Source organism: Rhagoletis pomonella, unplaced genomic scaffold (genome assembly GCF_013731165.1).
Source record: "Rhagoletis pomonella isolate Grant_MI unplaced genomic scaffold, Rhpom_1.0 Rhpom_scaffold_00011, whole genome shotgun sequence".
NCBI lineage: Eukaryota > Metazoa > Arthropoda > Insecta > Diptera > Tephritidae > Rhagoletis > Rhagoletis pomonella.
The window spans coordinates 6,700,720-6,713,785 of NW_023458565.1; the positions used below are offsets into that span (position 1 = coordinate 6,700,720).

At 33.3% G+C, this 13,066-nt stretch overlaps 1 protein-coding gene across 1 annotated transcript in view; it reads left to right on the plus strand.

Moving 5' to 3' along the window:
* Positions 1-240: 240 nt before the first annotated feature.
* Positions 241-13,066, plus strand: part of LOC118747129 (neuropeptides capa receptor-like) — a 37,120-nt gene continuing 24,294 nt past the window's right edge. The window contains exon 1 of the mRNA XM_036481119.1: positions 241-989. Coding sequence (XP_036337012.1) covers positions 270-989 — 720 coding nt within the window. The 5' untranslated portion in view covers positions 241-269. The remainder of the gene's footprint in view (positions 990-13,066) is intronic.

Genomic DNA, 13,066 nt, shown 5'->3' on the forward strand with positions numbered 1-13,066 from the left:
GTAGGTTTGAAAAATTATAAAAACCGAAATGAAAAAAGAGCGTGCTTTAATGCGAATATTCGATTTCAGATATAAAACAAAGCTGATGTGTTATATACATATGTATAAAAAAACAATGTGCACAAAAATACTGCAAGTGAAAATTTGCACCACAAAATAATTACGATTTTATGAATCTCAGTTAAAGTAAGAAAAATCACATAAAAGTAGTGAAAATGACAGCCAACAACCAAATCGTCAGACAATTACAAACCTAAAAATCTTACGAAATGAATCTGTTTGCGCCAATTGTAAATCTAACCACCGATCTCCCCACCAGCCACGCCAATGAGAGCAGCTTTTTGCTCTCCAGCAATTTGTACAACGAAACTTTCAATAACAGCAGCGCTCTTCTGGAGCAACGTTTTGTCAATAGTACGGACATTGGCTACTTCGACAACTATATCAATAGCAGCAGCGAGAATGCGCTCAACCAACTAATCAACAATATCAGCACCAATATATATGATTTCAGTAAACAATTACTGACCACAGTCATCAATGCAAATGCAAATGTTAACGCTATACCCGCCGCCACCAACACATTGCACATCCTACCACCGGTGGCACCACCGACAACCAGCGCGCACAATACCACCAGTTATGCTAATAGTTTTGGCAGTGAAAATGTGGCAAACCACAATGTGTCATTTCCTCTGCCTCAATGGCAGTTTAATGCCACAAATCTATCGTCAACGATTGCCGTCGAAGGCGCGGGCAGAGCTGAGAGCAGTGTACTCGATTGGGCTGCAGTAAGCGTGAAGGATGTGAGTAAAGCTGCTGATTCTTGGGTGCCAAATACACAAACCATTTACAATAATTTCGATGAGGAGGATTTTGATGGCATGGGGCCATGTCATCCGGATAATCCGAATTTCAATTGCACACAGACTGAATTTGTGAAGTTTTTGCTGGGACCGCAAACATTGCCGCTATACAAAGTGCTGTTGGTGAGTAGAAATAAATTTGCTTCTATTTTTATAATTTGCAAATATGTATGTACGTATGTATGTATTAGGAATGTTAATCCCGAGATACCGGCATTTTTTTTTGGTTCCGAAAATCCCGGGATTATCTGCCATTTTCGTGATTTGTAATTTGCACTGATGGCAATAATAGAAACTCCTTTTCTTGACCAGTATTGGCTATATATTTTTTTTTTTTTTTTTTTTAATAACCATGGGCCAAATATAGTAAAATTGCATTTTTGGTTTTTTCCTCTGATGTTACTAATTCAAAAATGATTTAAAAACATTCAGTAAAAAATATGCTTGGAGATGAAGTATGGGCATCAAATTAAAGAGAGAATCCCGTAGAATTTAAACGGATTCAAGTTTTTGCTGCATAAGGCCTGGTAAATATTGAAAATGTCCTTATAAAATTTTATCCTTGAAATTTCGCAATGTCTGTTTTTGAGAAAATTGTATGTTTAGAACTTATATAAACTCGATAACATCCTAGAATATCGTCCTTCTAATTTTATCAACATAAACCCTTTTTTAATTCTAAAGAAATTTCCTCTTTCATTTGGTATCCATATTTTTATTCCGCATTTTTAAATAATTTTTGGTATTAATCATATCTTTGAAATTACAAGGTCCTTTTATCGTGACGTCAGAGAGAAAAAATAAAAATGCCACTTAAAATAAAATAGTAGGTTTCAAACCCATTTATTTATTATTTACTTTATGGTAGGAGAGCTTCTCAAACAATATAGAAGCATTATTTTCAATTTAAGTTGTTGAAAAGTAATGAATATCTAAATCCCGGAACTAATCCCGGGATTCCGGGATTGTGATAGTGACATACCGCAAATCTCGGGATCGCAAAAAGCGAAAAAAATAACATCCCTAGTATGTATGTATACATCAGTTACGAGTAGTTTCTGTGTTATTGAATTATGAAAGTTTAGCTACAAAAGCAATTTATTTGTGTCTCTTAGTAAGGATTTGGAGCTACTGAGCCGCAGTTTTGGGGAAATGATGGAAGCAAAGGTAGCAACATATGTATTTTCGGTTTTGCTCTAATATTTTCTTTTATGTTATTTTATATTTTGTGATTGAAAATGGTATCATTAAAAAAAATACCCACAATTCGAAATGCTATTTGTATGGAAATGCCGAGCGTCGATTAAAGCAGGCATGAATAACCGTTTTGAGCATGTATGACATAATTAAAAAAAAAATATTTATGCGTAAAACGAAAAGGAAATATTAGTTACATTGGTCAGCAGTGTTTTTGGTGCCACACAGCTAATTTTTTTTGAAATTCAAGATGTTATATTGGATTAGTGTTCGCAATAATCGACTACTTTTTTTATCAACTATTTAACTTGTTTAGGTTTAATCGGATTAGAGTTAATCATGTGTAAATTAATTTTAATTAAACAAGTAATCGCAATCGTGATTAAAAAATTAATTTTTGTTAACTATTTTTGAATTTGATTAGACAGATTTTGTAATTAAGGAATTTAAAATAATATTATTATTTTATTAAAATGACTCCAAAATATTAAAAATATGCTTGATATATGCCCCAAAAATGCATATGTATAACAAATTTTTTTTCGATTATCGCATAAAAAGTTTTTGTACATACATATGTATTGAAAATGAACGCTCTACGTCACAAGACTTTGTTGGACAGAATTTAAAAGATGACAATTATCCAGGTGAAAAATTTGCAATATTTTATTTTATTGAAGTGTTGCTGATATTGAGAAGTTACTTAGGTGCAGAATAAAACAAGCTAATCAGTTCGCAAAATTTTGGAAAACGGGCGTGGCACCGCCCACTTATGATCGCATATATGTATCTCGGTAACCGTTCTACCATTTTGTACCAAACGCGGTATGGTTATTGTGCTTGCCACATAAAAGCAAAACGTTGAAAATTTTGAAATCAGACTAAAATTATGGTCGCTTTTCATATAACGGTAAACTTCAGGAATGCTTGAAACTTCAAAATTTCGAAATTTAAGGACTCTAATTTACTCAAAATTGATGCACGCGGCTTACCATGTAGCGGTATTTTTCAGAAAGGTGAAAAACATATATTTAATACTTGCGCCGGGTATTTAATGTGCGGCTCCGCCCGAACTTAGACATTCTTACTTGTTGTACTTGCATTATTGTACCACAGAAAATAAATGCATGGGTTTTTGGTTTTTTTTTATATATGTTACCGCATAACGATAATCCTTTTTTCATCGGAAAGATGGTACCTGAGGGGTAGTCTCGTAATAATTTTGTTTAGATCCAATAATTGGATCGTGAAGATATTAACGATATCCTTAACTTTGTGTATGAGAATTGAAGACGGTTTAGTTTTTCGCTTAAAAATTACTTGTTAGATAAACAGAAGTGAACAGGTGAAATATTTATTTTGATAATTTTCTGTTCAGTTTGTTAAATGAGCCCTGGAAACCGATTCGTATTTGTTACGCTATTATAAAAGGACACACGTAAGACTTCGTTTCAAACTGTGTGTAAAAAGACGCCATTCATTTGGCTGATATTCCCAAAGTCCCGTTTCCAGAATAGGGCCTTGCGTAGCTGAACAAATAACAATATCATTCTCTGATTGAAAAAATTATAGCAGCTCTTGCTATCTTGTACTATACGACAATACTTTTTGCACCTGACGAGTTTATATAGATAATACTAAATCCCTTTTCAAATTATTTAACTCCTTTTGGGTGAAAGGGTTTGGCCTTGTAAACGCTAAATCTTGGAATAAAATATTTTAATAGGTATTTCCTTTTAATTTAAGAAGGGTCTTCTAGCCGATTTAAAGTCTAAATAAATCATTTTTTCAAAGTTAACAACACGAAAAGTAGCACAACAGAAGTAAGAGTTATCAAAGTGATTCTTGTTTTCCAACCATTGCATTGGCACTCCGAACCTCAGACGGTTTCTTTTATCACTGACCCACCGTCAAAATAAAAAGCTTTGATCAAAGCTATTTGTGAATAGCTTTCTACTTAATAAATCACAGCCTCTGTATGTTCAAAAAATGAGGAATTCCAAATTGCGCCCATAGACATTAGTTCCTATAAGAGATAAATCAATGCCCAGGCAGAAATTAACGCAGGCGTTAATGCACTCCACCGTACCATCCAATGCTTTCAAATGCGTTTACCATCTAACTATAACTCTCTATACAACTTTAGATCAGCTATCTCAGACAACAAACAAACAACAGCTAAAATAGGTGAAAACACACTGCATGATTTTCCTATACTCGTACCGCTAATAATTATATACACATAGAACTTTTTCAGCAACTTACATTAACGTACAACAACTTTTTTCTTCAGTAAAACTTATTTTTATTTAACAAACAGGCTACCTATTTCAATAACTTTGAAAATATCAATTTAAGTAACCTTGAAAATTCAATTTAAATATCGCCCATACGCGTCCTATTCCTAATAAAAAACTCTATTTTGCACGGCAAATTAGTTTGGTGTTGGTTTTGGCGCTGGCACAGCAGACGCCTTTACGGTGAAGCTTAAGCAGCGTTACTGCGACCAGTAAAAGCAAATATTTATCTATTTATTTTTGCTGATAATCCTATTTTCTGCTTCACTGTTTGCCGTTAACCCTTCACAGTTTAATAACAACGTCCCTAGCATGCCTTTATATGCATACATATTTACATAAGTACAATAAATATACCATGGCTGTAGGCAGATGCATAATCAACTTAATTTACCCACACAATAGTTAAATTTGCACCTAACTAAATAGTTGGAGCTGGCCATGCGGACAAAATACATATACATTTATTTATAGCGCAAAAAGAATTTAATAACAATTTAATATAACTTCAATCTGCTGAATATGGAAAGCCAAGTGAAGCGGCAGCAAGGTATTGAAATATTTACATAAATAATGTGGTTGTTCATACTCAGGTTATTTGGTTAAAAATTATTATTCTCTAGCGTATTTTATTGTTGTAAACTGAATAAAAAATATAACCACATAACCAGATAACCTGATAGCCAGGCTAGCGTGAACAGCCACAATGTAAAGGCCGATGTACTTAAAGAATTCTGAGCATTATTAGCTAATTTTTCTAAAATAAAATATGTATTATAATTATATGTATTTATGTTGGTAGCATGCTTATGTAGGAGCATATGTATGTATAAAGTACATCCCACTAGAACTTGAAGGGAGATCTCACAATGTGAGGAATAAAAGAGCACTCCCTTTCCTTTGGCCTGATTGCGGAGCGATAGGAGAGATTTGTCGGTTTTGAACTCCTTTATAACTCGCTTAGGAGTCAAATCGAAGATCTCCTAAGTGAGCAACAAAATAATACTCCCAGAGCCATGATTTTGGAGCAATAAACGATTTTTGTCGACTTTGTACTTTTTTATTACTCGCTTAGGAGCCAAACGGGAGATCTACGCAGTGAGCAATAAAAGAATACTCCCCGAGTAATCGATATCGGAGCAATAATTGAGATTCGTCGGTTTTGTACTCCGTTATTACTTGCTTAGTAGCAAAAAGCGATGTCTCCTAAGAGACCAATCCAGGCGAATTCCTTTTGATTGTTAGGGGAGCTATAGGCACCTCGTTCAAAAGAAATTTTGTGTTATCGGAAAAATTTATTATGAAAACAAAAGATAATATTTCTTATTGAAAAAAGCAAAGCAGGAAGAAGTCAATTAAATGGGACAGCCAAAGTTAAGACCCGTCGGTATGTATGACAACATTTGCCTCAGCTTATTAATGGTTGAATTACTTAACTTAAAATGCATTTCAGATTGCGCTTTCATATATTTTCGCGTTCAGAACTTTTACTGGGTATCGGAAGAAAAGAGTGACCTTTACCAATAAGAGCTGGTAAATGGCTTGAAGTGTCGCGTTGGGTATGAGCAAAAACGAATTAAACGAACCGCCTACAGACACTTACATACATACATAAGTCAGCATAGAATTTCTGTCTGAGGTTGGCTGCAAGTTTTAGCAACATAAAGGGTTGGGTTTCTTTGCTCTACCAGGTGAATACCAATCAAACACTCTCTAGATCTAGCATCTTCATCACAATAATTTTATATTGTTCAACGTTCATATAATTTTTCTATATAATTATTCAATGAGCATTATTTATGTACATATGTATGTTTTACCTGTTTACTAGCCTAAGATGTCATATTAGCGTATATACATATATATATGTGTATGTAAGTATGTGATAAAAAAAAATGAATAAATGCTACGTAAGATAGCAAAATATTTTTATGTAAATAGCTTGTTTTGAAGCTCCATGCGGAGGAATATAAGACAATAGAAACGCTCTTTTTTTACTCGCACAGGAGGTTTGTGGGATGACTCTGATGGTTGTACTCCTTTATTGCTCGTTCGAGAGGGATATAGGATGTTTTTATTTATGCCCTCCCTCGTTGCATTCTTGGGGGGTTTCTGGGATATGTAGTAGTGTACTCTCTGATCGTTCGTTTAGGAGGTCAAAGGGAATACTCGCCCTCCTAGGACATCCCGTGTTAAAGGGGACATACAAAATAACACGCTTTCATAAATCAGAATATTTAAGTTTTGTGAAATGAAATCAGTTTTGTGAATTTTAAAATATGTAACCAACCCTCAGTCACGCGTTTCGCTGTTTTGCTTTATTTGTTAACTTACTTTTGAAGCTAAAAGCCCAAAAGTATATTTAATGTAGCGATTCAAAGTTATTACGTACAAATAAAATATATAAAATTTTATTTTCGTCCGTAAAATCGTCTGCAACCTTTTTAGCACATTAATTTACAAATTGGTAATTTTACCTTTTTCCCACAATTACCTCACTGCACACTGGGGTGGAAGCCAAAAACTTTCGCAAAATTTTTGAAGTATGCAAGTACATACATATGCACAGATGTGTATTTAATGTATGAATTCGAATTTGTTTGCAGTCACCTCCAGAAGTGAAGAATATCGAGAATTTGGAGACCAGTATTTTTTTACTTTCAAATCGGTTAATATTTAATCGTGGCGCCTGGGCCTTGAAGTTTCCATATATTTTATATGCGCAAATTTTTTTTTTGCAGAATTCCTTTAAAAAACTTTGATGCAAAAAATTGTACGTACAAAAAATCAATATACACGCGAAACTAATGGCTTTCCTCTCTGACGTCAGAACTTTTTTAAAAGACTTTGAAATTAAAAAAAAAAATTTAAAAAAATTCAGTGAAATGGGTGTAAAATAACAGAGAAAATTCTATAGAAATATATAAAACTCTTATAAGAGTAAAGTCTAAAAGTAGAGTCTTACAAAACCTTTATAAAACCGATTGGTATTCACACATAGAAAAGAAATATATATCGGTAAGAATGGCTCATATACATCGGGGGAAAAATAAATAGGGACACGACAATTTACCAAATTGTTCCTATTTTTCTTTTATATACAGTGGTGAAAAAATAAATAGGAACACGGCATTTTAACAAATTTTTCCTATTTTTTTTTTGTTATTTAACATTTATTATTTTTTATAAAAGTGTACTTCATTATCTAACAAAAACCATAAAAATTTATGTTTCTAACTTTGTACAAAAATTATAAAAATTTGCTTCAAAATTTTCAACTTTTTAATCAGTATGCAGTTTTATAGCCCATTAAATTTTAGTAAAATAAAGTGCAAAAGTTCTCAAAAATCGCGCTGATTTTTGATAATTTTTATTCTGAATGTATTACGCACTTCTTTCCATATAAAAAAAAAAAAAAATTGTCGAACATACTTTTTATATAAGAAAAAGCGTTTAAAAAAATTGCCAAAAATCAACGCGATTTTTAGTAAAATAAAACTTACAATTTATTCTACCGACATTTAAACATCTGATTAAAAAGTTGCAAGTTTGCAGATTTTTTATAATTTTTGCACAAAATTTGAAATATGAATTCATATGTTTATTGTTAGATAATGGGCTATACTTTTATAAAAAAATAATAGATATTAGAAAAAACAAAAGACCAGTACGAAAAATTTGTTAAAATGTCGTGTCACTATTTATTTTCCAGTACTGTATGTATGAAAAATTACACAGGCGACGCCTCTAGCCATTGAGGGTCTCACCTTTAAGCTATCGCTTTGCAATATATTTAACTACGAATGATTACTTTTTTGCCAAAAAATTTTTGTTTTGGTACCAGTGTGCATTGACAAACCAAATGAATTGATATTTTTCATTTCCATCCGCCGAATAAATGAACCGCACCTTCTATTTATTTTGGCCAGTGAAAGCAGTCAAAAAAGGAGTCTACTCGTATTCCAAATATTTACAGTTTGCGGCGAAGGTGTTAGACGTTTCTTTATGCTCATTAATTTGGAAATGTTATTTTCATGAACGCTAAGGTGTTCAAACAAATTTTATTTACATTATTAAAATTTAGTCAACTCAGTTGTCCTTAAACCAAAATAAAACTTACATATGTACATGTTTATGTATATGATGAAAGCATAAAAACTGCTCAGTTATTAAACTTCATTCAATTTTAGTATACAAAAAGTACGAATTTTGTTTTTGAATTATAAATAAAAAAAAACTATCTAACGACATTATTAAAACTTCAAATCCAAAATATATAAACATGCGCTTTGTTCAGACTTCCTATATTGTATGCTACAATATTTTCAGTTAAAATAAAATAAGGTTTCGCTATTTTTTAATTAATTTTTTTCCAAACTTCCTGCTTAATTTAAATAATTATCTTATAGTCAAAAGCATAAATTCTCCTCTTTTGTTTTGGTTTTGCGAAACTTTTTAATTGCTACGAGAGTTCGTCAAAAACTGAGTTTGTTCTTTTTCCATTCCCCCTGCTAGTTTACTGCAAACTTTAAGCAGTCACTTAATGCGTTTAAAAGTATTTTATTTAGTTGAAATGCCACAGTGGAATGCACTTCTAAAGTAAATAGTATGCCAATGTGTGTGCAGCAATATGAGCTTATATGGTACATATAAATACGTTGTGCAAGTTTCCCGCCCCTTTAAAAATCTATTATCGCTTAACTGCAGCGCTGGCAAGTACTACATGCATACATATCGCTCTTATACTGGATGAACTTTATCTTGCTAATCTATATGGGCCACTCCACACAAAATTTACACCTCAATATTTTTTTGGTGTGAAATATTTTATTTTTACATCCTTATCTTTTTATTTCATCATAATTTTCCAAAATCTCTAGAAAAATTCGAAACTTTGAACTCACAAAAAAGTACATATCGTCGATGATTTTGCAAAGCCGCCCATCGACCAATTGCAAATCGCCTAAATCGCCGTTGTTGCAAGAAATGAGATTTGGTAACCCTGAACTATTAAATATATATTATTTTATTTATTTTTTTTTTGCATTCTAAATAGTTGTAGAACTTTGTGGAGTACACTGTAAAAATTTGAGAATGGAAAAACTATGCCTGCGTACATAAAGTTTCAGCGCGATTAATCTGCACACACCTCATTTCCTCAACCACTTTCTTCAACTCATAGGAGCCTAATTATTGGATATTTTGCCCAGTATGTGAACCGCCAGCTGGTAGTGGCTTTTCCTGATTTGATTCGGGGACTTCTTGTGTTTGTTTTTGCCCCTCTTCGCCCCCAGCCGCCGTTGTACTATGGCTGGTACTACCGGCGGGGCTAGGGGCAGAAGCACATTCTTGGGTGTTGGAATACCTTGCTGAGTACTGATTTTTCTTCTGCTTGTGCTTCCGGTATACTGTCGTTGGTACTACCGGGAACACTTTCCAATGTCTCCTGACTGGAGCCAAGTAGGGTGTACTCATCAGACTCCGTAACAACGGTGCCCGGGTTCAGATAAGAAAGTGCCGAATTTGTGCTGGTTTGTGTTTTTGGTTTTGTTCTCATGTTTCGTCATGCATTGTTTTATGTTATTTTTTTGGAAAGAGCTCGTCCGCAGAGCCGGCATACGTACAGAAGGCACCTATACCTCCGACTTGCCCAGGCATCGGAGGGGACCGTTCGCGATCAATATACACCCGCGGACCATTTAGCCGTCAGCACGGGTACCTCAACACCTTGGTTTGGGGCTTTTTTTTAAATTTGCATACATATTTCATTTATTATAATTTTACAGCGCAAATAGGAGGAAAGACATTTCCATAAATAATGCTCTTAAGTTCATAAGAGCGATAAAAACTTTCTGAAAACTGTCACCTAAACTTCTGCTCAATAAAAATTATCCCGTAGAGATATGAATTCATACTTCATACTAAAACGTTGTTGCTAATCACTGATCTGGAAAGTAATATTTTTTTTCGTGGCGATTAGAATGCAATAAATAAGTTTTGCTTATGTAAACATTTCCTTACGCATACATTTTCAAATATTCATAATGTTTTTATGCTAATTTGTTACTTTTTTCTATAAAAATATTGCGCAAGTTTTAACTAAAACCATATAAATCAAAGTTTCAAACTTTATACAAAATTTGGTTTAATAGCCCATAATATTTTAATGTAATTAAGTGCAAGTTTCGACCGGCTAAAAATCGCCCTGATTTTAAATTTTTTTTTACTTTTTTCTATTTTTTTGTGACGGCTTTTGCGGTAAATTTTGTATAAAATTTAAAACTTTTTTTAAATGATTTTTTTTAAAGCTCGGTCAATATACTTTTAGAAAATAACAAACAAAATTTTACTTCAAGCTCGCTGTGAATTAAAAAAAAAAATTGAAACGTGGTCACTTTTTTGAGTCACTGTATAACCCTGCATATGTGCATTTTGATATTTTTCCCTGATTGCAAATTCAAGTGGTGGTTCATATTGAGTTTCCCGCAAATAACATTTAAACTTTTGCAAAATGTTGTTAATTTAATTGCACAAATTTGCTGAAACCAGCATAATATTTTCTTTAGTGCGCACAAGTATGTTTCGAATTTGTGATTCGATAACGATATGACATCAGTGAAACCATTTAAAGCGCACCATTGACCTTTTTGAAACGATAGCCATTTGCTTGTATGCCTTAATATGAATGAGGAAAGCTTTTTACCCAAACAGCCCAAAAAGTTAGCCATTATTGACGCTTAACTTGTTCTTGCTTGTTTTGTTGATAGCTAAATTTAAAAGAATAAAATGTGTATATATAGCTACTTCAAAATGTACACGAGCGTATAATCTTTCAGAGTGAATGTTCAGCATTCTACCAGCAAGGGTGATGATGCCTTTTGGTCTGATTATGGCAACTTAACGTAATTTACAGGCTCTCACTTAATCATTCTCTTAAATGGATGTTACCTATAACCGAACAGCCGAAACTTAACTTAATGCCACGTCGAAATCTGTTTCATTTTGATTTTCTAAGCTCTACGTTCCGTTAAGTTAAGTTAAGTTGCCATAATCAGGCTTTTAAAATGGTTACTTGCTACACAAAGTTGTATGTAAATAAAAACAAATTTAGGTAGACATGGAGTAAAAAAAGTACAAAAATTCTTAGGTCTCTTTTTTATGTTTTAATCTACAATGGGTGGAAGATTAATTCTATGAACAAAAATGTTCATGTTAAAAAATCATTTCCTCAAATAAAATTTCTGGATATTTTCTCAGCCTTCAGTAATGCCACTAATGAAGGGATACCCATGAGCTGGAGTTGTAAAATGGTAAAAAAATTCACAAATCAAAGGTATTTTGTGTAAAATTCGGAGAATATGTCCTCGATTGTCCCAACAATAAAACTACATTAGATTTGCCAAACTTACAATAGCAACAATAGAAGTGCGACGAAATTTTAATAAATCAACGCTGGAGTGAAATGAAATTCGTTCGAAACTTGCTGGTGAACTGGCGATGATTTTCTCTATAGAGCTGGAAAACAATCGATGGCTCTATCGATAGTATTGTTGGTTTGCCTTTTATAGTCGCTATCGGCACCATCGATAGTGTCGTTTTTAGTTTGTTACTATCGATAGTTGTAGCCGCCGTCGATAGTCTTTATGACTATCGATAGTTACTTCTCTTTTTCAACTACTCTGTCATTATTATTTTAAGTTTATTGGGGCAAAGGCAAATAAAGCGAAAAAGTTCATATAAAAGTGCGACTTTAAACTTAATTACTCATTGAAAACGAAACAATGCTATAGTAACGATGGTGCAAAACTTAAACTAGAGAAAATATCGATAGTTTTCAAGCTCTACTTCTCTACTTCGAAGAATTTCAAAAAGTGGGTTAGCAAAAATGTTTAAAATGAAAACCTACTGCATACGAGAATTTCAGTTTCATACAGTTTTTTCGCGAGCAGGATTTTTATTGTAAAGAGCAGGCTGTCGCTTTTTTTCTATGGCTTGGTATCGAAACAGTAGATGCACAATCCTCAATTTGGATAATAAGATTTTTTAAGCTATAGAAAATTAAGAGTGGAATAGATTGAAGCATAGGTAGCCAAACAGGCTAGCATATAAAGGGTACGACTGCGACTCGACATCGATTTTTAACCGACTTCCAAAAAAGGTGGAGGTTATCAGTTCGTCGGTATATTTCTTTTCTTATCTCTGACGTCATTGATGTTACTTCAGGAGTCCCTCAGGGTAGCCACCTAGGCCCGATTCTGTTCTTGCTTTTTATAAACGATATTTCTACAGATATAAAATTCTCCAAAATTTTAATGTATGCAGATGATGTAAAACTTTATAAATCGTGCGTTTCAATTGAAGAAAGGTCTTTGCTACAATCAGACTTAAACAGCATGGCTTACTGGTGTAAAGTAAATCTTATGCCTCTAAATCTTAAGAAATGTAAAGTAATGTGCTTCTCGCGAAGAGCTGTTCTGCCAGTTTCTTATATAATAGGTAACCATAACCTGGAACAGGTATACAATTTTGTGGACCTTGGTATCACAATGGATCCTAAGCTTAATTTTAATCTTCACATTAATGTGACAGTCAACAAGGCTAAAGGTGTACTTGCATTTCTGAAACGATGGTCAAAAGAATTTAGTGACCCTTATATCACTAAAACCCTGTTTACAACATTAGTTAGGCCGATTCTGGAATACGGCT